Here is a 23651-nt window from a genome sequence, read left to right as displayed (position 1 = left end):
CAAATATATTTTATAACAAAATAAATAATGCCTTTATACAGTGCCCTTATTTGTATTTCAACAAACAAACAAAAAAGCTTGGCGGCTCATTACGCAAGATACAGCTCAGACTAAAGGAAAATAACACAACGTCCCTGGAAACTAATTATATATCTATATTTATATATATATATATACACATATATATATATATACATATATATATGGATGTATATATATATTCAAGTATTTGTTTTCAGGCAAAAGCATGTGAATACTACTGATATACAATAAAAATAAAATGTTAGTTGACATTATTGCTGTTTTTTTCCCTTTGAATTTAAATTTTGTGCCTTTCTTTAGAACTGTAAAATAACATCATAACAATAACCATGGAAAGAAAAATAAAAGCCTAACTTGGAAAAACAGGAATGTCACGGTACCAGAAACTGACGGGGTTTTCCTTTTTTTCATTAAAACATTGATATGAAAAGAAAACAGACAAAATAAAATATAATCATTATCCCACTTGCTCTTTGTCCATGCCATGTTACTTCCTGTCAGAGCAGTCTGCAAAGCCATGGCAAACAGGAAGTACTGTCCCAGAACTGTAGTACTGTCTCAATCCAGGCGGTCCACTGTCCACGGTCCATATGTGTCCTCACACTGCTCCCTGTGTCTGGCAGGGACAGGAGGAACAGGGACTGGGTCTCCGGTCCCCCTTGCCACTATATGCTGGCAAGCTATTGACGAGCAGCCGATAGCACTCGCTGTGAGCCTAGAAGCCGACACAGCCCATGTCTTCTCTCAGTGACACTTCCCCCTTGACATTGCCACTGCCAGGAGCGCACCCATATCCTTTATCTTCCTTTTTTCAAAAGTCACACTTTCCTTAAAACGGAAAGTTTTAATATTCATTCAAAGAAAAAAAAACGTGCTTTTCAACCTCTTCTTTGAGTCCATTCCCAAAGCTAGCACCATGACATTTTTTTAAGCTACACGTTCATTGTTCATAAAAAAATAGTGCCATTTTTTTTTCTTTACTTTGACGTAATCCGTGGCAATGTGCAATTTTGCAGACTCTTTTCTGCTTTTTGTTTGTGATCAAAAGGTGCTGGAACAGGAATCTAATTTTACAAAATAATTCCTTACAGTGTGGAAGTCCCTTTATAGGTAGAGGTGCAAACTAATAAGAAAAAGAACTAACAGAGATTTTCTTTTTGCCTCAGAAAAAATGATGTGGAATGGATTCTTTCATGCAAGCTGCTCTTCACTTTCAGTTGTCTTCAACAAGGACAAAAAAACATTCCGCTGGGTGTCCTCTTGACACTTGCAAACCACAGATCTCTTTCATCTTCTTTTCTCCCTTCCCTTTTCTCTGTTGCTTAAGGATCCACCTGAATTGCATTCAGCCGAATTGTTAACTTTTTGTTCATCGTTTGTGTTTGTGCCTTTTGTGTCAGTGACTGAAAGAGAGAGGGAGCGAAAGAGTTCAGACAGGAAGAATGTGAAGGCATGTTTGTGTGCCTGAGGAGGGTGGGTAGGTTGGGTTAAGGGGGGCATTAGAGAAGGGCCACGGGGTCAAGAAGTAGTGGATGAGAGCAGGGGGAGGGATTGGTGGGCTCGGACAGGGCAGGGGAGGTCAAAGAGGGCTGCCACAGAAATGACGTCAGAGACAAAGCTATAATCCCCTAGTCTTTTTTTTCTCCCTCCAAACTCTTGTCTGTGCAAAGGGCTGGCAGCGGGCTCATTTGTGGTTGACATAGTTGTCCGTGGCGAGCAAGACAGGAGGCAGTTTGCTGGGCAGGCTGATGAGGGGCCTGTGGAAGACTGCCTGCTCCTGGGCTTTGATCTTCTCCGCCTGCCTCCGAACCTTTTTGGCCCTCAGGATGGCGGGAACACCCCTCCGGAGCCGCTGGGCCGCCTTCCTCTGCCACACCTCGTATTTGGAATACTTCACGGTCACATGCTGCTTCCTTGGGACTTCCTATTGTGGCGTGCAGGCAAAAAATAGAGGAAAATGGGAAAACAGGGAGTCAGTTCATTAGTTGTGATAACATACAGTGAAAGTGCTCATTACAATGGAGGAAAGCCTTGTTTATTTTTGTAAAAACAATCTGTCATTGTTGGGCTAGTCAAATGGAAATCAAATGTCATTCTTATAGCGCAGAGCGTCATAACAGACTTGCATTGCCTTCAACTTTTTGCCCTTGTTTTGGCTTCCTAGACTGAAAGAAGCAGTCACCAAGCTCCAAGTTCAGCCTCTTTAACATACTGTCAAAGGGAAGGGCGGCCACCCGCCTCATATACATATGAGGAGCACGTCGTTCACCCAAAGACCCGCTGAACTGTCTAACCTCCACAGACCGAATGAAACGCCACATAAACACATTGTCATATCAAAACCTCTATTCTTACACAGCAAACTCTTTTAAATAGAGTTAAGTGTTGTGCTGAGCACCACAGATTGAGACAAAGTGGGAGTGGTAGCAGGGAGGCTAGAATTTATGCGTGAGTAGCCAGTGCTCCATATGAATGGCTTGTTTTGGTCCTGCCACTTGAGGAGTGTTTATCCCCCTTCATTCACTCCAGGCCTGTTCAATAGCCAAAGAACAGCTGGCCCTCAGAGCAGGCTGTACCCATCAACTCTCCCTGCCCACACAAACAAGGGACATGTCCTAACCAATTCCCTTGCAGCCTCTTTTTTTTGCAATTCAGAAGGGTACATTTCTTTCCTCTGGATATTTGCAGTATTTATTATTTTTTGTTTGTTTACGTCACTAGCAATCCCATGTTACTGATACTGATACTGATTTTCTAACAAGTCAAAGCAGAAACATTATAAAAATCTTTCCAGCCTCGTCAGAAGGGATTTGAAGAGACCTGGAAAGCAGCCATCGCTCAGTCTTGTGATCGCAGTGAAAAGACCTGAAACTCTTTGATGATTCCCTGCATGTCTGTGACATATTTCAGAGAGGCTCTGCCGGCCAGGTCAGGTGTTTTTGACTAGATCAAAATGCATGCCAGGTTCGGAAAGCTTGCTGTTCCGTGACTAATAACCACACACTGTTTTGTTACAGGACAGATGTCTCTAACGTCTCATCGACTCTCTCTCTCTCTCTAACACAAACACGCACTTTCTTTCTCAAACACACAAGTCTGTGAGTATGACTGCCTTTTTTCGTAATATGATGTGCTGTGACTGTCTTGACGTTTTCCGCAAAGCGCAGCACTTTGCATGGAGGTTAACTGCTTACCAATGACCATTTTAACAAGATAAACCTGTCTCTGTGTGGGTTTCTGTCTGTCAGGGGCATAGGGGTGAGGCTCAGAGGTGAATGGAGAAAAGACAGAGACCAGGATTGGAATTGTTTCCCATACTGGCCTGTTGTTGTTGCTTTCGAAACGTACCTGTTTTAGTGCGGGCATCATGGGTATGACCTGCAGAGAGGTGGCCGACACGTCCCTTTCGGACTTGGCGGGTTTGGCACAGTACTGCTCCAGCAGGTTGAGGTCACAGCTACGGAAACAACACTCCTCTACGATCCCACGGTTCTGGTTGCGCCGGTTGTTACCCCTGCTGGTTGGCCTACCTGAGGAAAGACACAACAAGGGATGAGGAAAGGCCGTGAGGAGGGTGGGGTTCAGGCCTGGCATCAGTAATGAATGTGGGTTGTTTTCGCAAGATTACTTGGACAATCATAGCGGTCCATTAAGCAAAGAGGATAAAAGGTAATCTATGACCAACTGCAACAAATCTTGTTGTTTGTAGGATAATCTGATTAGGGCTATCTGGAAGTCCTTTAATGAGTGAATACACAAGTAGACACCAAAAGAGAGTGATGGAGACAGACAACTAAGCTCTCAGACAGACCTTTGGGTGAGCAAATACATAAAATGGAAACTCTTGTGTGACCTTGTCCTTTGTCAAGTCAGCGTAGATAAAGAGGATGAGAAGGGAGAGAGGAGGGGCAGAGGAGGGGAGAAAATAGGAGAAAGGAGATCAGTGCAGAGAGTGAGAGGGTGTGTGAGGGTCAAAACAGAGGGAAAGAATGGAAAACAAAAGAGGGAGAGAGTGAAGACGTGGGAGAAAAAGGTATGGAAGAATAAGGTGAGGGGGTGGAGGGTTAGCATGTTGCACAGGGGAACACTATCCGCGACCAATAAAGGCCTTGTTTGAAGCCCTGTGCCCAAATCTCATGAGAGGGAAGGCTAGAGTTGATTGCAGGAAGAGGAACACAAGAGAGAAAGAGAGGGTGATCCAGGGGGAGGAGAAGGAGAAGAGGAGGAGGAGGGAGCACATCTATGTTGGCCTAAACTGGATAATGATCTTTCTGATTGGGGAGAAGCTTCTGTGGCAGACAGCACACAAAGAAGCTGCCTGTCTGTCAAAGGTGAAAAGCAGGGGGTGGGACAATATCATCATGGGGGGTGGATGGGGGGGTTCTCTGCTGGAGACATACCAGAGGAAGGTGAACTCATGTATGTCACAAACACTGTGCAGTCAGAAGCTTATCCATTTGAGGATTAACAACCACCACAATGCATTCGCAAAAGGCTTTTCATCTATCCCCACCATCACTACAATGGAAGCAATAATCAGAATTTACGTTAATGATCTGTCCTCTTAACCTTCATCTATCCTCACCATCACTACAGTGGAAGCAATAATCTTAACCTGACATCGAAAACACCCCCCCACCCACCCCAATCATCAGTGTGTTTGCCTGGCCTGGGAACACTGGTGCTGAGGTGACTGGTATGCCTCTTGGGGTGCTATTACTTTACTGGTAAACAAGCGGCCCATTGTGTCGCGCTGCGTCGTGTGTGCCTTCACAGCTCGCCGTGCCGTTCCTTTTATATGCAATGAGAGGTAAGCGCTGTCGGCAGAATGCACACACTCAGCAGAGCAGCCCGGACGAGGTCTTGAGACACTCAGCTGGCCATAAACACACACACACACACACACACACACACACACACACACACACACACACACACACACACACACACACACACACACACACACACACACACACACACACACACACACACACACACACACACACACACACACTGTTTCTCTCTCTCTCTCTCTCTCTCTCTCTCTCTTCTGGCTCTCAGTCAGTGAGTGTGTGTGTGCGTGTGCCGAGTGCATGAGAAGGAAAAATACCAAACATGCACCACATAGCCACAGACAGAGCGATAGCCTCAGCTATCCAAACAGATGTGTGCGAACGAACAACAGGGAGACTCAACAGAGGGACATAAAAAAGCGAAACTGCGTCTGTGCAGCCCGTTGTGCAAACTTGTGCCGGTTTGAAACCTACTGAAATAGAAGCCTCTGTCTTCACAGACAAACTGCAGCGCGTCCACCAGCTCTCCCCCACACAGCGTCTCTGCCGAGGCTATTTCCACAACGTAGAGCGCGAGGGCCAGTGCAAACAGCAGCGCGCGACTGGACGAAGACATCTTCTTGACCTGCAGAAAAAACACACACACAGACGCATTGAAGAATAAATCACTGGACCAACAAATGCGACCACACATTTAAGAAGTGATGACATACCAAAAAAATCTCAGCTGACAGCCAGATGTTGCCTTTCAGCGTGATTTAAGAGGATCCACTCTTCACACGTTCACATTTGGATGCGTGTAAAAGATGTAAGACTTCCAGTGTTGAATGCTTCCCCCCCCTATGTATTGATTGACCTACTAACTCAGAAAAAGCCCATTGCGTGCGACAAATTATGAAAAATGTGTATCGCCCTCCCCCTGGAACTATTACCAGCCAATGTTACTGTGTTGCACCTGAGAGAATTGCTTATTCTGGAGGAAAAAGTAGACAGTATCTCTCTCGTTCACACTCTTACACAAGTCCCCAGAAGTTGCAAGACCGGCTGCTCAATAGTTAACTATCTGAAAAGCCAGACTCAGCATATATTTTCCCCTTGCTCACCCTTTGGTGAGCTCACTGACCCTCAGAACTACCGCCCCCTATCTACCGACAAATATACCAGCTGTTTGCTCCGAGTCCAGCAAACGGCGTACCATCCAGACGAGAGAAGAATAAAATATCTCTCAACTCATTTTTTCTTCTATCCTGGCAGGCAACCTGTTGCACAAATGCTTCAAAGCTTTAGGCGCACTCCATGTCATTCTTGCATTTTTGAACTTTCTTTGTTGCATGCAAATTAAGAGATGTCCGGTTGCTCATATTGCACACAAAAATGATGTGATCAATGCATCTGGTCAACCCGAGGCGCTTTTCTTAATTAAGCCAACAAAACACGGTTATAACCTTGGCTGATGTTTTTCAATACCCGGGCAGAACAACCGGAGAGTATAAAACTAGTTGTTCCCTATGGTTACCTTCATTCGGCTGATCTCCGTTCTCCGGCAGGTGTGGCAAAGTGAGTGGTGTCCGTGTCTTTTCTGGGTCTCCATGTCAGTTGGCAGTAGTCAAAATGTTGTGGGTTATTTGGTTGATGAGATTGCAGGTGAGTTAGTTTCCCATTTGCTGCGGCAATAGAGATGATGTGTGAGAGGCTGTCCCAAAGACCAGGCGACAGGCAAAACTTCTCAGGGAGAAGTATTATATACCAAAACACGCCCCTTACACCCACCCCACCCCTTGCTCCTCCTCTTCACCACTGGTAAAAAAAAAAAAAATGGTCCAGAGACGTTTTATGGAAAAGTGCTTAAAGGGAGAAAAATCAAAAGCAGAAAGAGAGGGAGAGAGTGAGAGTTACAAAATATGGAACAATTCCATAGGCATTTTCCACGTTTACGCACTGTAACCTACAATCACAATGTTTACACACAGGACGCAGACTGAACAAGAATAGACGTAATTCCTCAGACTCCAAGGAAAATGTCAATGCCTCCACCCTGCTGTAATTAAGATTAACATTCAGAGTTGAAGCCTTGTGGCCAGGGTCTGCGGCTTTCCTCTGACTCAGGTGTAAATGTAGACTTCATTCACCGGGGTCGAATGTGTTTGAGTGAAGGTTGATTAGTCAGTTTATCCTAGCTGAAGGCAGGAGGAGGATGCAGCAGCTGTGTCACTGACTGGTGCAGTAGTGTCAAAGTCTTTGGTCACTGTGAATTCTGAAGGAAACATATGATGCTTCACAAACAAAAACATGGTATTAACAAAACAAATGTCAATCAATGCGTCACTCGCATGTTAAATGTCCAGCAGAAAAAGGTCCATCCAGATGTTGCACAGATGCTCCAAGACAGAGTGGCTGCATAGCCCTCATCGAGCTACATAATTGTAATTTTACATATGAGAAAGTTTCCTTCTTTTTAAAACAGTTTGAGGGTTCCCTTATATAAGTGTGGCTTCTGCAGAAGGTAAGGAGCTGGACATGTCTTCAGCCTTAGACTGACACCTAGTGGTCCGCGTAGTGAACATCTGTTTGTTTGTCTTGTAGCTTCCAGCAGTTGGGAGGGCATCTCTGCAGGCAGGTACACCCTGCTGGACTGCCCCCTCTTGTGGCAGTCAAACGTCAACTATGATGTAGCCCAGCACTATTAAATGTTAGTCTGAAGCATGAGAGATGAACAGATTATCAAGGAATATGTGTAAACTATGTATATACAACGTTGAAGGACTATAACCTTTATAAAATATGTAAATATGACAGCAAAATGTTAATTTGTTTGATAGAATATTTTTACTCGAGCAGTAATCAACAGTACATTAAATGGAAAGTATGTTTTGATATTTATTTTAGTATGCATATAACGTGCAAGACAAAACAGCATAAAACCAGACAAATCAACACATTTAGAAGTAGACCAATACTCAAATACTGATATCGCATATATGGAAAATAAAGCCTTTAACACAACAGATCTTTCTAAATAAAATAAATATAATCTAAATATACATTTGAATCTATATTTTACTATTGTGTTTCTTTCTTTTTTTCATTTAGTTTTCTTTAAATACATTCATTATATCACATGTTGCTTTAAAAGCATGAATGGCCCAGCCTGTAAAACCCAATAATTTCACCCAGCGAGACGTTTAACATCTTTGGAAACTTTGCCTGCACTGCGTATTGAGGTTTTAATGGTTGCAACTAGCCAGCGACGGCAAAACAACAACTCATCAGAAACAGCATCATACTGGAGGTACAGCACAGAAATATGAACACATTGGTCTTGATCACACGTCAGACGTCTCAGCGGAGAGGAAGCAGACAACAGCAGGGCGGTCGCAGACAGAGGCGTCATCATGACAAAACACTGAGGGCATCCGTCAGTATCTTAAGGTCATCCTTCACACCCTCCAGGCCTCCTTGGATCTTCAGCGGGTTGTCCAGCACCTCAACGCTGCTGGTGTACGGGTCAAACTTCACAGAGAAGGGACGCTTGATACCGGCCACGTACCCCCTTGTCAAAGATTTAAAAACAGCAAAGTGAGACCTAAACAAGTCAAAGTCATCTTTAAGCTCTTCATGAGCGAATACATTACAGCTGGCCCGCCTGAGAATTTAAAACCCAAATATATCACTCGTCTAGTGGAAACCAACCTTTTTATTGACCAGAAAACATTCACCCAGTTGTAGTGTGTCCTGTTGTTTATGTATACGCGTAATCCTAGCATATCCTGCTTGTATCAGCACAACATAAGACGTTCACTACCCACAGATTTATAATATGCTCTGTTTCATATTTACCACGCTTTTATAATCATTCCCATGTTGATATTTTCTCATCTAGCGTGGCAGGGATGTCATGTGCTGTACTCTACTAGAGACCAAATGCTGTCAAAACACTCACTTACACTACTTGTTTTGCAAGGCAACATTTGATCTGTTTGCCAACTAAAACTCCAGCGTTTTTCCTCGGTAAGAAACACTACATTAGTAACAGCTGTCTCCTGGCTGCTATGGCTGACCTACAACACTCGGTGCCCTCAAGGGTTGACTGGCTGTTCTCTGACCTTGTCCTTACATAACCCCCTCTCTCTTTTTGCTGTTTTTCTTCTTCTCTTTGTCGCTGTGTGTTCTTGTGTGTTTACATGCGGGTCCAAACAAGAAAACATGGTGTGGTTCAGTACCTGAATTTCTCCTTGGCATCTGAAAAACTCTCAGAAACAAAGTAGACGGGCTGGTACGTCTGGTCTTGATAAGGCTGCACTGCTGCAGCCTCTGGTTCGAACTGCCTTGTCTCTGGTTCATCAGACAGTGAGTGCTGGATTAAAAGTTATAGGAAAAAGATGGAGACTTAGCTGACAGCTCAGTTGGCTGTGATTGTTGCATTTTTTTGTTTTTCAATCAGGGAAAGATTTAATTTTCAAGCAGAGAAAACATGGAGGAACGCACCACAAGCTCTCCATAAGAGGAGAGCAGTCCAGCTCCGTAAGCCCTCACCTCCCCATTCTGTTTACATAAGCCATACTCGACAGTGAACCAGTACAACTGATGGGAAAAACAGAAAGAGAGTGACAGAGAAAAAGAAGGATATTAGGGTGGACAATCAATTCATTATTTATAATATTTGGATGTTATTTAGATAAGGGATAAGGGACTGTACAAAAGTGTTTTTTGTTTTCTCTCTCTCCCCCTCAACCATTTTAATACAGTTCCTAAGTTCTGTCAGTGTTGGAGGACGAGTGTCTTACTGTGGATAGTTTCTCAATATCTTCATCCGAAGCCCCAAGTGATGCCAGACCAAGGTTCTGCAGCAAATAATCAATACATTGTTACCAAAACATACACACACAGCATGGGAAATAAGTCTGCTAGGCCCTCCTCCCATTTACCTGTGAAAACTGGGCAAAGGTGCGGTCGGCCAGCATGGGGACGTGGCCCAGCAGTTCATGCACACAGTCACTAAGAGAAAGAGAAAGACAGATTCAACTGGGACCATATTTGTTCCACATTGGAAAAAAAAACTCTACCCTGATAAATTTAATTAAATATATACTTTGAGATCCCAGACTGGCGATTGAATCTGGTTAGATTACACAACAATGGTTACAGAGTGAAACACAATTATGTGCAAACAAGAAAAGGGAAGACAGAATTGAGTTTTCTTCGGACTGAACAGAAACTGAATAGCATCAAACATCCAGACTTTACTTTTTTCCCTCAAAATGTGAGCTTAAACTGAAAACAGATAACCAGAAGATAAATATACCTACTTCTACATAGGATAGCTTTTTAATTTGAATTCATATATATTAAAATGAATTGATTTTTGCTGTCATTCTTTTTCTAAATCAAAGGTTAGTTCTAACTTGATCTACATTTCTGTTTGTTTCATTCTATGCTCTTTGTTGTTTTGCTTTTTTATTCACAAGTTGTTTGTATATGTTGTGCTGTCAGTTTGTTTGTGCGCATACTTTGGCAACATGCTTTTGATCAAAATGCCATTCCAATATAGTTCCATTCAGCTGAATTAAGAGACAGAGTGAGGAAAAAGCCAAGAAACAACAGTGATCGAAGGGCAGGAGGCTTATGGAGGTCCATTGATAGCACATATATGGCAAAATGCCAAAATGTGGGATGGGATGTGATGCGATGAGCAGGAGGAGAGGAGCCGCAGTCATACTCACGGTTCTGGGGAGTGCATGGGGGAGGAAGCGTGACGGATGTACTGGGTGCACTGGAACACCCGGAATGCCAAACTGGCCAGAAAATCTCTGGCTGAGAGCAGACCTGCCACTGGACGCAGCAGGAACCCTGTACGCTCTGTGTGTGTGAGTGTGTGTGTGTGAGTGTGTGTGTGTGTGTGTGTGTGTGTGTGTGTGTGTGTGTGTGTGTTCAGGAGGTGGGAGATAAAGAGACACAAAGAGAGAATCAAGGGAGGGTGTATTGACTAAACATTTCTTCATCGTTTGGTATCCCATTTTTACCTTTGATGAAGCATGACACGTCTTCCAGCTGGGGAATGTTGTCTGGACTATACCCACAATACCTTTCCAGCAGACGGAGGGACTCGAGGTATTCACTGCAGGCATGGGTGATATACAGGTCTCTCAGAGTTGAGTAGACTTCCCTCCTAATTAGGGATATAATAACATAATTCAGATTTATTTTCTTCAAGCAAAAGCTTCTCAAACATAAAACAGTATGGAATACCCTAAAAATAATCTAGTTTAACTATCTTAAAGTACAGTAATTGTATTGTCCTCTTTAATTGGATATTTAAATGTAGCCATTCTTTTATTTTATATTTATTTGTATTATTTTGTAATGCTTTTTTAAGTTACGTAAAGCACTTTGGTTTGACTTTTTGTTGAACATGTACTGTATATTTATCATAAATGTGTTATTATTTATGGATGATGTTTTTTTATGGAGTCATAAATCTTTGGATGTGTCAAATCACATGTTCTCAGCTCCCTGATACATTGTGTGTCTAGACTGCTTCGATAGCGCCCTCCATCTGTAACTTATTCACCCAAAATACCCATGAAAGACAAATCATATGCAGCTGTCTGAGAAACAAGATGATACTGACTCAGTGGGGGTGAATGGACACAACGATGCTCTGATATTGAAACAGCAGGGAGGTAAACTGCTCGTTTGAAAAAACAATCGACGATTTGTTTCCAGTGTAAAATTAGATGTTGTGCTTGGTGGTCTAAGTTTCACATTCTAACTACAGTTTTAAATGAGCATGCCCTTACCATGTGCCGATCTCCTCCTCTGTGTATTCCACTCTGGGAATCAACTGCCCACTGTGGACAAACATGTACACATGTATCAGGAATAATCAACTGTTAGTGTTTATTCTTTTTTATTATGGATGGCCTGTGCTCCATTAGGGTAAAAGACTGTATCTCACTGTCTGTATCTGAAGGCGATGTCTCCAATCATTTTCCTCCTCTGCCTGTAAGCAGGGTCTGTGAAGCCCTTTTCAAATCAAATATATCAAACACTGATCACATTTTCTGTGTCATTAAATATTGGTCCAACAACATAACCAGCCTAATATTGACAATTCCCCTTAAACACGCTACTGGAAAAGTAATGACTTACAGGATGGTCTTGGTCCAAGTCTGGATCAAATTTCGTGACCAGATGATGACATTTGTCCAAATCTGCTATTTTCTTTGGGAACCAATGAACTACAGGGAAAAGGAAACAGATGGCCAAGTTCAGTTCAGTGCCGTTTCTTTTTTCTTGATTGCTTCTAAAAAATATTGAATATGTTTGAAATGTTGTTTTCTAAAAGCAGCAAAAGGCGGTTACATTTGACTTCTCTGGTGGTTTTAACATCCTCTGCATTCCTCTTGATGGAGCTGATGAGCGTACTAACATCTGAGAGGTGCACCTCACAGCGAACAAAGTACTCCAGGCTGTCCTTGAGCTTAAGACATGGTCGCGTCTCCAAATGTTGAATCTTAGCTTCAAATGTCTGAAAGACAGTTAACACACTTAAATGTAACTCCTGCTGCGGTGCCGGATGAGAATTATGCGGCACAGTATTTCAGACAAGCATGTCCATATTAAATGTTGAACAGTCTTTGGGAAATGTGCATGGAGGCACCTCTGACATGGTTATTAGCTGCGTGACAAAGTAAAAATACGCACAATTTTCTAGAATGGTAAGCTAAACAAAATCAAAAAATATTGTTTTAACACATACAATACTAGTACTGAAATATCTAACATAAAATTGAGAGGATTTGAAAATAACATTTTTCAATTTGGTTATGCTTCCTAATAGTCACCGCCCCCAAAAGAGGTTATGTTACTTTTTTATATTCTGTATAAACAGACTACAATACCATTAGCCTTAAATCGAATTGAGTACTTACCTCATGGAAAAAGGGCTACAGAACATCTGAACATCTTGATTTATTAACATTTATTACAGACTTGATGGCTTTTCAGAGAGTAAGAAACCCATATGCAGATTAACTTGTGAATTTGAAAACTGCATTTTCTCCAAGAAGACAAGAATCACCACCCATTTAGATTAGTTTCACAGCAACTCAAAAAATAGGACTAATGGATGATCTCATTAACTGACATTTAGAGCATTAGTAAATTATTAGTAAATTATTTTTAACCATTTATTCAATTATGAGTTAGACCGTATCAATTCTTAATAGAGCGTGCTTGAGTTATACCCTCTACACCCCTTTTTGCCAAAAGTGTTGCTTTCGAATAAACAAATACATTATTGTAACCTAACAAGTACAATACCTCAAAAACCTTGAGTGTCCGCGACAGTGCAGGTGTCTTGGAGTTTCTCAAAGTGAAGAAAAGGTTGAGCAGCGCTTTTCCGTTGTCCTCCTCAAACACTATCTGCTCACTGGCCTCTGCAGCATCTGCCGCTGCAGCGGCGGCTTCCCTCTCTTTGCGCGCGTCCTCAATCAAGCTTTGCCGTCGACCGAGGAATCTTGGAGACTGTTCCAAAAGAGAAACCAAAGTCTTGCGTGTACTGCTTGTGTTTTAATTTAACTGTCAGAGCACGCAGACACAACAGCAAAGCGGGAAAACTGCTTTTAGATGTTCTTACCTTTTGGATATCTCTTTGGATATTTGATGGGAGTGCCTTACATCTCCAAATGCGCATTAGAACAGCAATGCAGTCAAGGTAAACCTACGACACAGCTAAGACTGAGTAGCTGCCATATCACACATTTTAGCTGATTTAAGCTGTTAATTGTAACATGGTTTTTTTTCTTTTTGAATTTTGTGCATCAGGCATCACCGCTGCGTAATGGTCACCTCAGCAATGGTAATGGTCACCTCAGCAATATGACAGTTGTTGGTGGTTCTCTGGATATAATTTAGACATATCACCCGAAACACAATTGCAGATTGTTCATTATAACTTAATCTAAAAATACGTCGGATTTATACCTGTCATTTCAAGTTTAGTTTTATTTCTTACCGTGATGGAGTCAGACCTCTCCAACTCGGATGCTGCTCTGCGGATGCTCTTTGTGGAGGATGTGGAGCTGCTTGAAAGGGGCATCTTCAGGCGCAGAAGTCTTCTATATCGTCTTTGTGCGGGTGTCGAAGTGCGACTGACTGAAGTGGCAGTGTAGTTGTGGCGATCCCTAGACCTGTCAGGCTCAGCTGTGCGCTCAGAGCTTTTCCGTTTTTTTTCAGGCAGGGTCCCTCTTTTTATGGGGTCATTTGTTTGCAGTTTCTGACGTCAAACACGCAAATCCCGCTGTAGCCTAATCAATCAGACACATCTCAACCTGGAGCCATCTATATACAGTAAACCTTATGGAAAGCCTTCACACACACACACACACACAGGATTTAAGTTGAAGCATTTTCCTCTTGTTAGTCACAGTTAGTGGTGTTGAATTTACAATATTTGTAATTAACAACCTCAAGTAGGCTACATTATGATTTTTATATATTTTATTATTTTTTAAATAAAATTAATAAGTTAACCTGCGTAAGTTCTTGATACAGTTTAGTATAGATTAAATAACAATACGTTATTTTTCTTAATTCATGTTCTGATATTGTATGTGTATATGATTAACATTTACATAAAGTGAAGTTGGATACACTCGTCATCTTCAGACAATAATTACAGCTTTGACCTCAGGGCTTTACATAAAGGTTAGACCAGAGAAAAGTCAGCTGTGGAAAATTAAGTCACTTTATCAGCTCAATCCAATCTCCACAGCACTTCACAAATTAGATTTGAAAGGGACAAGAGAGCTCGACATTGTTTTGTTGTTTGGGCCACTCTGTGTCCTTCTTCAGCAACAACCACATCAAGTGAATTTGTTGTTTGTCTGAGGACTTGATCTACAGTGCCCACCGGCGAGCAGAGATAAAATAATTATCTGTTGATTTCTGGTCCCATGCTGCCACATTGAGATCATGCTGCCACAGCACCAATCTTGATGGGTTCAGAGAAGGCAAATGGGCCCCAGACTCTTCCCCCAGCAGGAACACAGAGGCTGAAAATGCTAAAGAGCACTGACGTAGCCCCAGGCACAGACAAGGATGGCTCCGTTCTTCATTGTGGGACGACAGAGTGAGTATGAAGAAAGAATGATAATCCAAACAGGCAATGAGATAGAAACCACCTTTCCACCTTGTTTAAGCCTGTTTTCTGCATGGAAACAGAGTAAATGGGTATATTTACCCTTTAGAAATGAAGCATGGTTGTGTTTTTTTTTTTATCTTACCCTTTTTATGAAAGTGGTGTGACATAAAAGAACATCAGGCAGAAGATTTACATTTATTTCGAGGAATAATTATCAATTTTATGGTTTGTTCCATCTATGTCTTTCAAGTGGTTTAATATCTTTTTAAAGCAATTCATATTTTTACAAATGACTCCTCTGGTTGATGAAGTTGTTGAATTTGCTGCCATAATAATTTAAAAATGATTGAAATAAGACATGTTAAAACAGCCAGAAAACACTATCCATTTCAAATGCATTCGTAACTAAAACAAACAAACAACGTCTTTGTTACAAAATTGAATATCTACTAAGTGAGTCCAGGAAAAAAGAATACATCACACAAGAGACTTAAAGATTGTACACAACACAGGTTGATTCAACTTCAACCAGATTTTTGTCTGTCGGAGGGAGGACATGCACAACTACACGTTGAATCACGATCAAGATAAACTTATACCACTCATTCTCCTTCCTCCAAATGTCTGCTTTCAGCCCAGTTTATTACTGGTAAGTGGAAATCGCTCAGAAAGAAAGCTTTCCTGATCTTCTGGAGAGGGGCAGTCTAGTGTCGTGAGTCAGTGCATGTCCAGGTGACAATTCAAAATATTAGTTCTTTGGTACATCTTGTGGTTCAACCTGGACTCATTGTCAGTGATGGATTGGGGGTCATCAGGTGTTTCAGTACTTAACATCAGACACCGTCACCCAGACGACCCAGCTGGCTGTAATCAGCAGACTTGTGTCCCACATTATGCTGGTGAATCATAACTATTCCATAAGGAATAAGGACCTTTAAATTGTAAAAGCTATAAGCCATGCTTAAAAGTCAAACCAAATTCTACTTGATATTTCACTTTCTAATTATTTCATTTCATTCAATTAAACTCTCAACTCCCTGCTACTCTTCAAACTATTTCTTTCTAACTAAGATCTGGTGTCCAAAATTCTAAAAATCATTGTTTTCTAATGTTTTCCTCTACAAGGTTATCGCTAAAGATCTCTGTCTCACTGTTGAATAAATAAAAACACAATGATGTAAAAGTTTGTTTGAATTAGCTTACTCTCCACAGTAAGATTCATTAGTAGCGGTGTAACAATTCCTGAACTTTATGCACAACAATTGACTTGAGTGGGTTTGTTTTTTGATTATCAGTTAATGTTGCTACCATTAACTTCCTTTGATATTTGGGGTTTTGATGACAAATGAGATGAACATGAGAATGACAAAAACTAGCTCAGATGACATGAGCTTTGAATAGGACAATGTTTAAGATACTGTCCAAGTACAGAAGTAAGGACTGATGAGGAAACTTTTTAGCTGCCTCAGCCTTGCTACGAGCAATTTCTACTATTACCCTACATTTGAAATTGAAATGTTATATTTTTGCGAATTATTGTTGGAAGAACTTAAATAATGTTTTTGTTTAGCCACTGTAATCTAGGCAGTTGATTCCATAAAGTCTGTGTCCTTGTGTGAAGCAATCGTCACACAAGCTTTCTCAGCTGTGTTGTGTCTTGTCCACACTACTCCGTTTTTACTCCGTATTTGCTACGTTTACACTGAGCGGCCACACTACGCCGGAGTTTTGGAGCACCCTAAACGGAGGGATCTGAAAACTCCGGCGAGGTTGGAGGTGTTTGAGAACTCCGGGGTTGCGTTTGCGTGTGGACGGTCGGATACGGATGTGCTTAGAAAAAATTACGCCCACACCCGTGTTCGCTACTGGATTGGTTCTTGGCAACCATGACGTCTCCGTCCCTGATTCGTCACACTCACGATCACATGACCCGTACCCGGAAGAAAACAAACTGGGCTACCAGCGATTCATTTCAACATGGATAACTAATTGCAAGCTTGCTGCAGCAGCTATGCAGTAAAAGTCTGCATTTCTGTGGAGGAAGCAGCTGTTATTGGAGTGATTAGCGAGCGGCGTGACCGGGTCACGCCGGCTCATTGAGCAGCTCAATGAGACAGAACAATGAGCAGCTCATTGTTTTTAGATTCTAATGAGAAGACATGCTGCTCTAACGTTTTACTTCTTCCGTTTGGTAGCCTTGAGAGACCTTAGTCTGTAAGTATGTATTTATGGAGCATGAAAATATGTACGTAGATATATTCTATTCGCGTGTTTAGTATAACATTTGTGTTGTATTAAATGCTAATCGCGGTTAGCATTTCTCCATTGGCGGTAATGTTAAAATTAGCTTAGAAGCTAGCTAGGCGGACATGTTACATGCTGGCTATATCATGGATTGTTGTTTTGTATTCGTGTAATGTGTATAGGGACAGTTCGTAAAGCCATATTTCATATTGTGCTTCCACAGTTTTACAAATAAAGATTCAAACTGAAGTCTTGAAACTCTTCTATGGATTCCATGGTCTTTATTTCACGGATCTACTGTTAGCGATCTGCTAAGCTTTCCTGCACAAAGGAAGAGCAGAATAGAGTGAGAGACGTGTGTTGACCACATGTATGGACCCATATTCTAGTAAACGTTTACGTGTAAGTGTTGATTTTAAAGTAAATTTGATGTGAGAGAGATAGACCCGCACCGCTGTAATGCTAATCGCGGTTAGCATTTCTCCATTGGCGGTAATGTTAAAATTAGCTTAGAAGCTAGCTAGGCGGACATGACGTTCAGAGCTACTAGTGAGAACAGACATCAACAACACGGAGGAAACGAGTGAGAGACCACATTGATGGACCCATAATCTAGTAAACGTTTATGTGTAAGTGTTGATGTTAAAGTAAATTTGGAGAGAGAGAGACAGAGCGAGTATTTTTTTTTTTTTAACTAAGCAAGCAATTCACTTCCTGTTTACACCGTCACGCGCATGCCCAGTGTAGTTAATGGTCACGTGCTGTCCGCCTTCGACGGCTGCCGTGTGGACGCAGATCAACTCGAGAATGATGCTGAAACTCCCGTGTGGACGGAGATCGTTTCTATTTGACAAATCTGCATCCAAGGAGAAACGGAGTAGTGTGGACAGGGTCTTAGTTGTCTTTCTTAATGGCTATCTCATCTGTTTGTTTACTTGTGACCGGACGTCAAGGGAAGATAGTAAATCTATTGTGTTCACGTCAGTATATATGTAGGCTGATTTGCAAACGTTACGTCTTCCGAGAGTAGGATAAAATGACCCTTGACAGAATGAATTATCAAAGAAACGGGTCCAAACGATGTCCAGACTTTATGCAAATCATTCTGTTCCAACGCACTTGTGTGTTATCCTCAGCATATATATCAGAGACTCAGAGACAAACCCTTGAGCAGCAACTTGAAGCATAACCTGTTTGCGTTTCAATCCTGTCTCCTTCTTGCAAGAATAAATGTCCTGTTTAATGATTTTTGTATACAACATATAGGGCATATAGAAAATCCTATTGGCCATGTACATACATAAAATCAGGAGACCCTACTTCTTAGTGAGACTTGAAAGTTTTTACCTTCATAAATGCTTTGACTTCAAGGTTTAGCAGAATGTGACATGCACCCTCTTCTACTCGACTCTTGGTGTGTTCAGTAGCTGGGCTGTAGAGGGGTTTTGAAGTATTTTCTGGCCACATAGTCAGGCTGACTCATCGTCACTGAGTTGACCCCCATCATTGCTTATACGAGGTATCGAGGCTACCTTTTGTTAGCAATGAAGCAGTTGAAGAGGCAATATCTCTCTGCCATTCATCCCTCTGTGTTTTTCCAATTCAATCTTCTTTTCTGCACGTGTCGGACGTGTCCACAAATGACACCAGGATGATAATTATTACAATTATGTATTGATTCAGCGGTAGCATTGTGGCATTGTGAGTGTCAGCATTTCCCTGGATAATTGTGGGACTTCAGAAGGGCTAATTGTAGCTAACGCGCCCAGCTGGGCTATTATTCATCATCCTCCACATTTCTTTTCTCTCTCCCGCTGCTAAACAATGCTGGTCACCTTTGTGAGGGGCATTAGACTCATCCAGTTGATGAAGAGAAGAGGAAACAGAAAATAAATGTCCTATTAATCACAATGATGTTGGATAAACAGCCTCAAAATGAGCATATCAGCTTGTAGTGATTTGTACATGACTAGTATACCCTTATGAACTTGTGTGTGTGTGTGTGTGTGTGTGTGTGTGTGTGTGTGTGTGTGTGTGTGTGTGTGTGTGTGTGTGTGTAGGGTATATGTCCGTTACAATTGTACATTTTAAATATTAAAGAAAAGTGAACTTTGGTGATGCTTGACCTATCCATAAGATGTCTGATTAATTGTGATTGATTGTCACTTGTGATTAAGATCAAACCGTACTGCGCTCTTAGATGTGGATCTACACACATGTAGAGTGAGACTGAGACATTTCTTGTTTGCTTTGCAAGTCAGAAATATGATTGCAGGTTTATTTGCCCAGTTTGAAAATAATATCTATGATTACAGCTTAATAATATTAAAACAAAGACACTAAGCCAAAACACTTAATGCGAGGCCTTTCTAATCTGTTGAATTAATTTCCATTCTCATAAAACATGTACACATTTTTAACATTATGACACCTGCATTGTTTACATCCATGTTTACATGCCAGCAGCCTTCTTCTTCCCTACCTTTGCTGACGCGTTGCTGCATTTCTTAGTGCATTTCAGCAGCTTGTTGATCAGTGGAGGGGTGTTTAAACCATTGGCAGGTTTGTATTGTGTAGCCTGCACATGTACAAGGATGTACTCTATGTGGACGGGATGAACAGACTGGGGATCCAAAGATTTGTTCCATAGTGCTTTCAACCACTCCAACTTTTCAATGCTACCTTTAATTTAAGCCCTGAGCCGTTTTTGAGGTCTCTGAGCGAAAATGCATAGCCCTACAAAACTGACCATAGTTCTGTAACTACAAGGTCGATTTTAATAATTTTTGTTGATATAATCAGATCACAACACCTGTGAGATAGTTTAGATAGGTAATATTGTGTATATGTTGCTGGTTAATATAGGAAAATAAGACATTCCACAGCTGAAATTGAAAATATTCAGCTTCGCCTGGAAAAATGCACTTTCATTGATAAAAGGTTATTGAAATAATGCAGCTAGCTCCCTAAAAACTTTACCAAGTCATAGCATAACTGATCAGTAGTTATTAAAAAAAGGTTAAAGTGGAATAAAGTGAATAATAAGAGGTTTTAGTCAGGCGAGGTCATCATTTTCGAACCAGTGTTGCTGCTCTTACATTGTACTTTTTATACACTATATAACTATATATTTCACTTTCTTTATCACTCATATGATTCAATACATCCAAATACAGATAATAGGAATCATATTCATATTCATAACATCATCAGAGCCAGTTTTGGCTGTCATCTGTAGGATTTTCTCATTTCATGTGTGTGTGTGTGGCTGGATCTCAGCCTATCCTCGGTCGATTTCCAAAAACAACCCCTCTTTAGACGCGTCATCGTCTTAGGAAGACTCATGCCAAATTTGGTGGTGATCGTCAAAAGATTTCATAGAATAAAGTTGCCAGAAGTGAGGCGTGTACCCCGGCGGAAATTTCCGGTCGCAGGCAGTCTGACCACTCGCCCAAGCCCCCTTGACCGCTCTTATTCTGGAAACAAGTCGGAAGTCAACAGTATGCAGTTGGCAGCAATGACTACAGCTTTGGAACGGAAATTCCGCGACGTTATTATCCATATTTTGAGAAAACTTGGGCGCATAACCACGATTTTTGTCGGCGAAGTTCAGCATGAAGGTACGTTTGATCATCCACAACGGTTTAGTGCTTCTACGGATCGTAAAACAGAAGTTAGTTACGTGTTCCGCCACGTGTGCTAATGCTAATAAATGCTTTGTATGACTGGGTAGCTGTTAGCATGAGGGTACAAACATTGATTTACTGTACTCATAGCGCCGATTTCTGGCCCGGATTTGGTGCTTTTATGCCACGATATTGTTATACTTATATGAGTAGCCTATAGTTGTGTTTGGAGTTTATAATAAGTGACTTATATGATGTTGTTGTCCAGACGTTGCTGGTTCATCGAAAAAAAAAAGTGGCCGTGTCCACACTACTGGCTAACAATCATGCTATTTTCCGCATGTGAGTTTGAGGGGTTCTGAGCCCGAGAGCCCCCAAATGGGGGCCGCTCGTCACCAGAAAGTTAAATGCTGTATATGCTACGTGCAATATAAACGGGTGACAGAATTGATGCACATGCCTCCATCAATAAGGGTCACTGAACATCAATCAGAATCAGAAACAGGGTTTTTTTCCAAGTAGGTTTTCATATACAAGGAATTTGTCTAGGTATTTTGGAGCATAACAATAAACATGCTCTACGTCAACAGAACCCAACCCAGGTCAACATCATTGGGGGATTTCGGACTGACAAGTCAGACAATGTTCTCCAACAGCATCATCAGCACATGCACTCACAAAAGAGAGAATATCCTTTGGAAGAATGGTGTTCATCCCTCCAGTAGTTTTAAAACTTGGCGAACAATAAGCACTGAAGCGGATGAACCCACACCTTATTAAGACCATTAATGTTGTTTTCATTTGATTTTATCACCCATCTGTAGCTGGTCGGTGCTGTACTTATGAATGGGAGAGCATAATTAAATGGGATGTCATTTTGAGGATGGGAAAGTATAAGAAGTCCTGGCCAAAGCAATATTATTCTGTGATGATTTGAATCTTAAAGTGCTCAAACACAGTAAGATTGTTTCAGGTATTTTTATTCCATATAAATCTTCCTCCCGCCCTCTCTCTCTCTCTTTTTGACAGAGCATCTGAGCATCTGCAACTGGCGACAGTGATTGTTTTTGCATGTGTCAAAATACAGCTGCCAAGTGGAATGACTAATCACACAGAGTGCTCCTCCAATGCCTCTGGCTCTATGTGCAATTTGACAGCTTTCGTGTAAAGTGCTCCTGGGGTGGGCGAGTGGTTGAGGAACTGATGCTCAATGGTCCGTGTTGACTGCCGTCATCACGCTGGTGCACGGTGGCCGGTAACAACAGCTGTGGCCGTAACTCGACAGCAAGCAACACATTACCAACATTACCAGCAGGCTGCTGTGACCCCATCACTGTTCAGACTGTCAATGCTAGGACCCAAAATAGAGTCTTTCAATTCATACTTTAAATCAACCTGGTTTTCAATCATCTGGGCTTGGATGTGAGTATAGCCTCACACACAGAGGTATAAAACAGTCACACCGTGTGCAAACGCAATTTCACATTATGACTTCAGAATTCAGGTTGATTGAAGATTTCTAAATTGATGGCTATGACAAAACTGATTATTTTTTTCCTCTTGAGAAATATAAATTATTCCAGTCAATTGCTGCACTTTGGCCTATTTAGAAACAGCAGTTTGTTACAAGCGCATTTAAAGGGAAGCAGCTTTAACTTTTTATGCGATTTGATGCTTCCCTACCGTATCAAGTGCTTAAGGCTACATGTGTTGCGCGTCCCTCTTGCTCTTTGTTTCTCGAGCAGCCTGTGCTTTTCTAAATGTCATATCTGATAAGTCTGATTGTGGTCCGGATGCATCCACATATCTACTGTGTGTGTCATGTCGGATATGCCCTGCAGGATAGAAATTCACTTCAGGAGTTATAAGTCATTCAACAATTTCCATCAATCACCATAAGTGGTCTGAGAAGTTACTGGTCACAAATAGCACAAATACGTTTATTTCTGCCTTACAGGCTGGAAGGAATGATGGAGAAGAATCTGATTTAATTTCAGATTCGGAAATTATTTGTATGTTTTCTTTGAGAACATTGTCCATCACCATACACATACATATACATGTATGCACACACGATTTGTTACACGGCCCACTCTTACGACTCAGCACTTCTCATATCTGACCTGCCTGAGTGTCCAGAAACATAAACCTGCTTGTATTTAGGTAGTCTATTCAACCATTTGCCCAGTGCCGGGGTCACAGAAGCAGCATTATGACGTTGTAACATCGGCCATTCCCCCTCAAGCAGTGGCACAGAGCTCTGTCGCTGAAGAGACTGGTAATTAGGTTAACCTTTCCTTAATGGGCCCCTGTCATCCAGCAGCCTGGAGGGCCAAGCTACTGCAGCTCATGATGAAAATCAAGCAGCTGGAGTCACAGATAAACCCCACCTGTAGTGTTGCTGCTGCTTGTTCTGCCATATAACTGTATTGTGCTTTATTAAAAGCACTTACATGTGTGCAAAAACTGACAATTGATCCTAATAATGATGTTGACATGATTATACAGAGCTAGATGTGTAGGGTTGGCTGCTAATAATTTGTAGATATGTATTTTACCTGCTCCAACAGACCCAATTTCACCACAATACCGAATAAGTAGCTCACAGCTTGGATGTCTTCTTTGCATCATGTGAGCTGCACAGGACACAACATACCAAACAGTCAAAGTGCATCATATGTCCTAGCGTTGCAAAAGATTGTCTTCATGCTGTCACTAAATTAGAGACCGTATAAGGGGGTAGCAATTGTTTTCATTGATTGCATTGTTTTCTGTCACAGACAACAATGCCACAGAAGAATG

At 41.6% G+C, this 23651-nt stretch overlaps 2 protein-coding genes across 3 annotated transcripts; both read right to left on the bottom strand.

The window, feature by feature from the left end:
• Positions 1-1726: 1726 nt before the first annotated feature.
• igf2b (insulin-like growth factor 2b) lies at positions 1727-6844 on the bottom strand. The gene is made up of 4 exons (XM_076089833.1): positions 6352-6844; positions 5310-5460; positions 3391-3572; positions 1727-1966 (listed from the first exon to the last, which is right to left on the bottom strand). Exons 1-4 carry the CDS (start codon positions 6424-6426, stop codon positions 1727-1729), a joined length of 648 nt encoding a protein of 215 aa, XP_075945948.1. The 5' UTR covers positions 6427-6844.
• A 1381-nt stretch (positions 6845-8225) lies between these two features.
• Positions 8226-13935, bottom strand: th (tyrosine hydroxylase). 2 transcript variants are annotated; one of them, XM_076089831.1, is made up of 14 exons: positions 13852-13935; positions 13474-13557; positions 13158-13361; positions 12198-12363; positions 11985-12073; positions 11791-11858; positions 11633-11683; positions 10856-11001; positions 10556-10691; positions 9761-9830; positions 9620-9676; positions 9321-9416; positions 9056-9189; positions 8226-8385 (listed from the first exon to the last, which is right to left on the bottom strand). In XM_076089831.1, the coding sequence occupies exons 1-14, from the start codon at positions 13933-13935 to the stop codon at positions 8226-8228; spliced, it is 1545 nt and encodes a 514-aa protein (XP_075945946.1). The 2 variants fall into 2 exon arrangements, with proteins under 2 accessions (XP_075945946.1, XP_075945947.1); XM_076089832.1 differs by lacking the exon at positions 13474-13557.
• Positions 13936-23651: the final 9716 nt, after the last annotated feature.

The sequence above is a fragment of the Anarhichas minor genome, unplaced genomic scaffold (assembly GCF_050575085.1).
Source record: "Anarhichas minor isolate MPS153535 unplaced genomic scaffold, ASM5057508v1 ptg000011l, whole genome shotgun sequence".
Lineage (NCBI taxonomy): Eukaryota > Metazoa > Chordata > Actinopteri > Perciformes > Anarhichadidae > Anarhichas > Anarhichas minor.
Note: the sequence above shows the minus strand (reverse complement) of the source record. Positions and strands in the feature narration are given on the sequence as shown.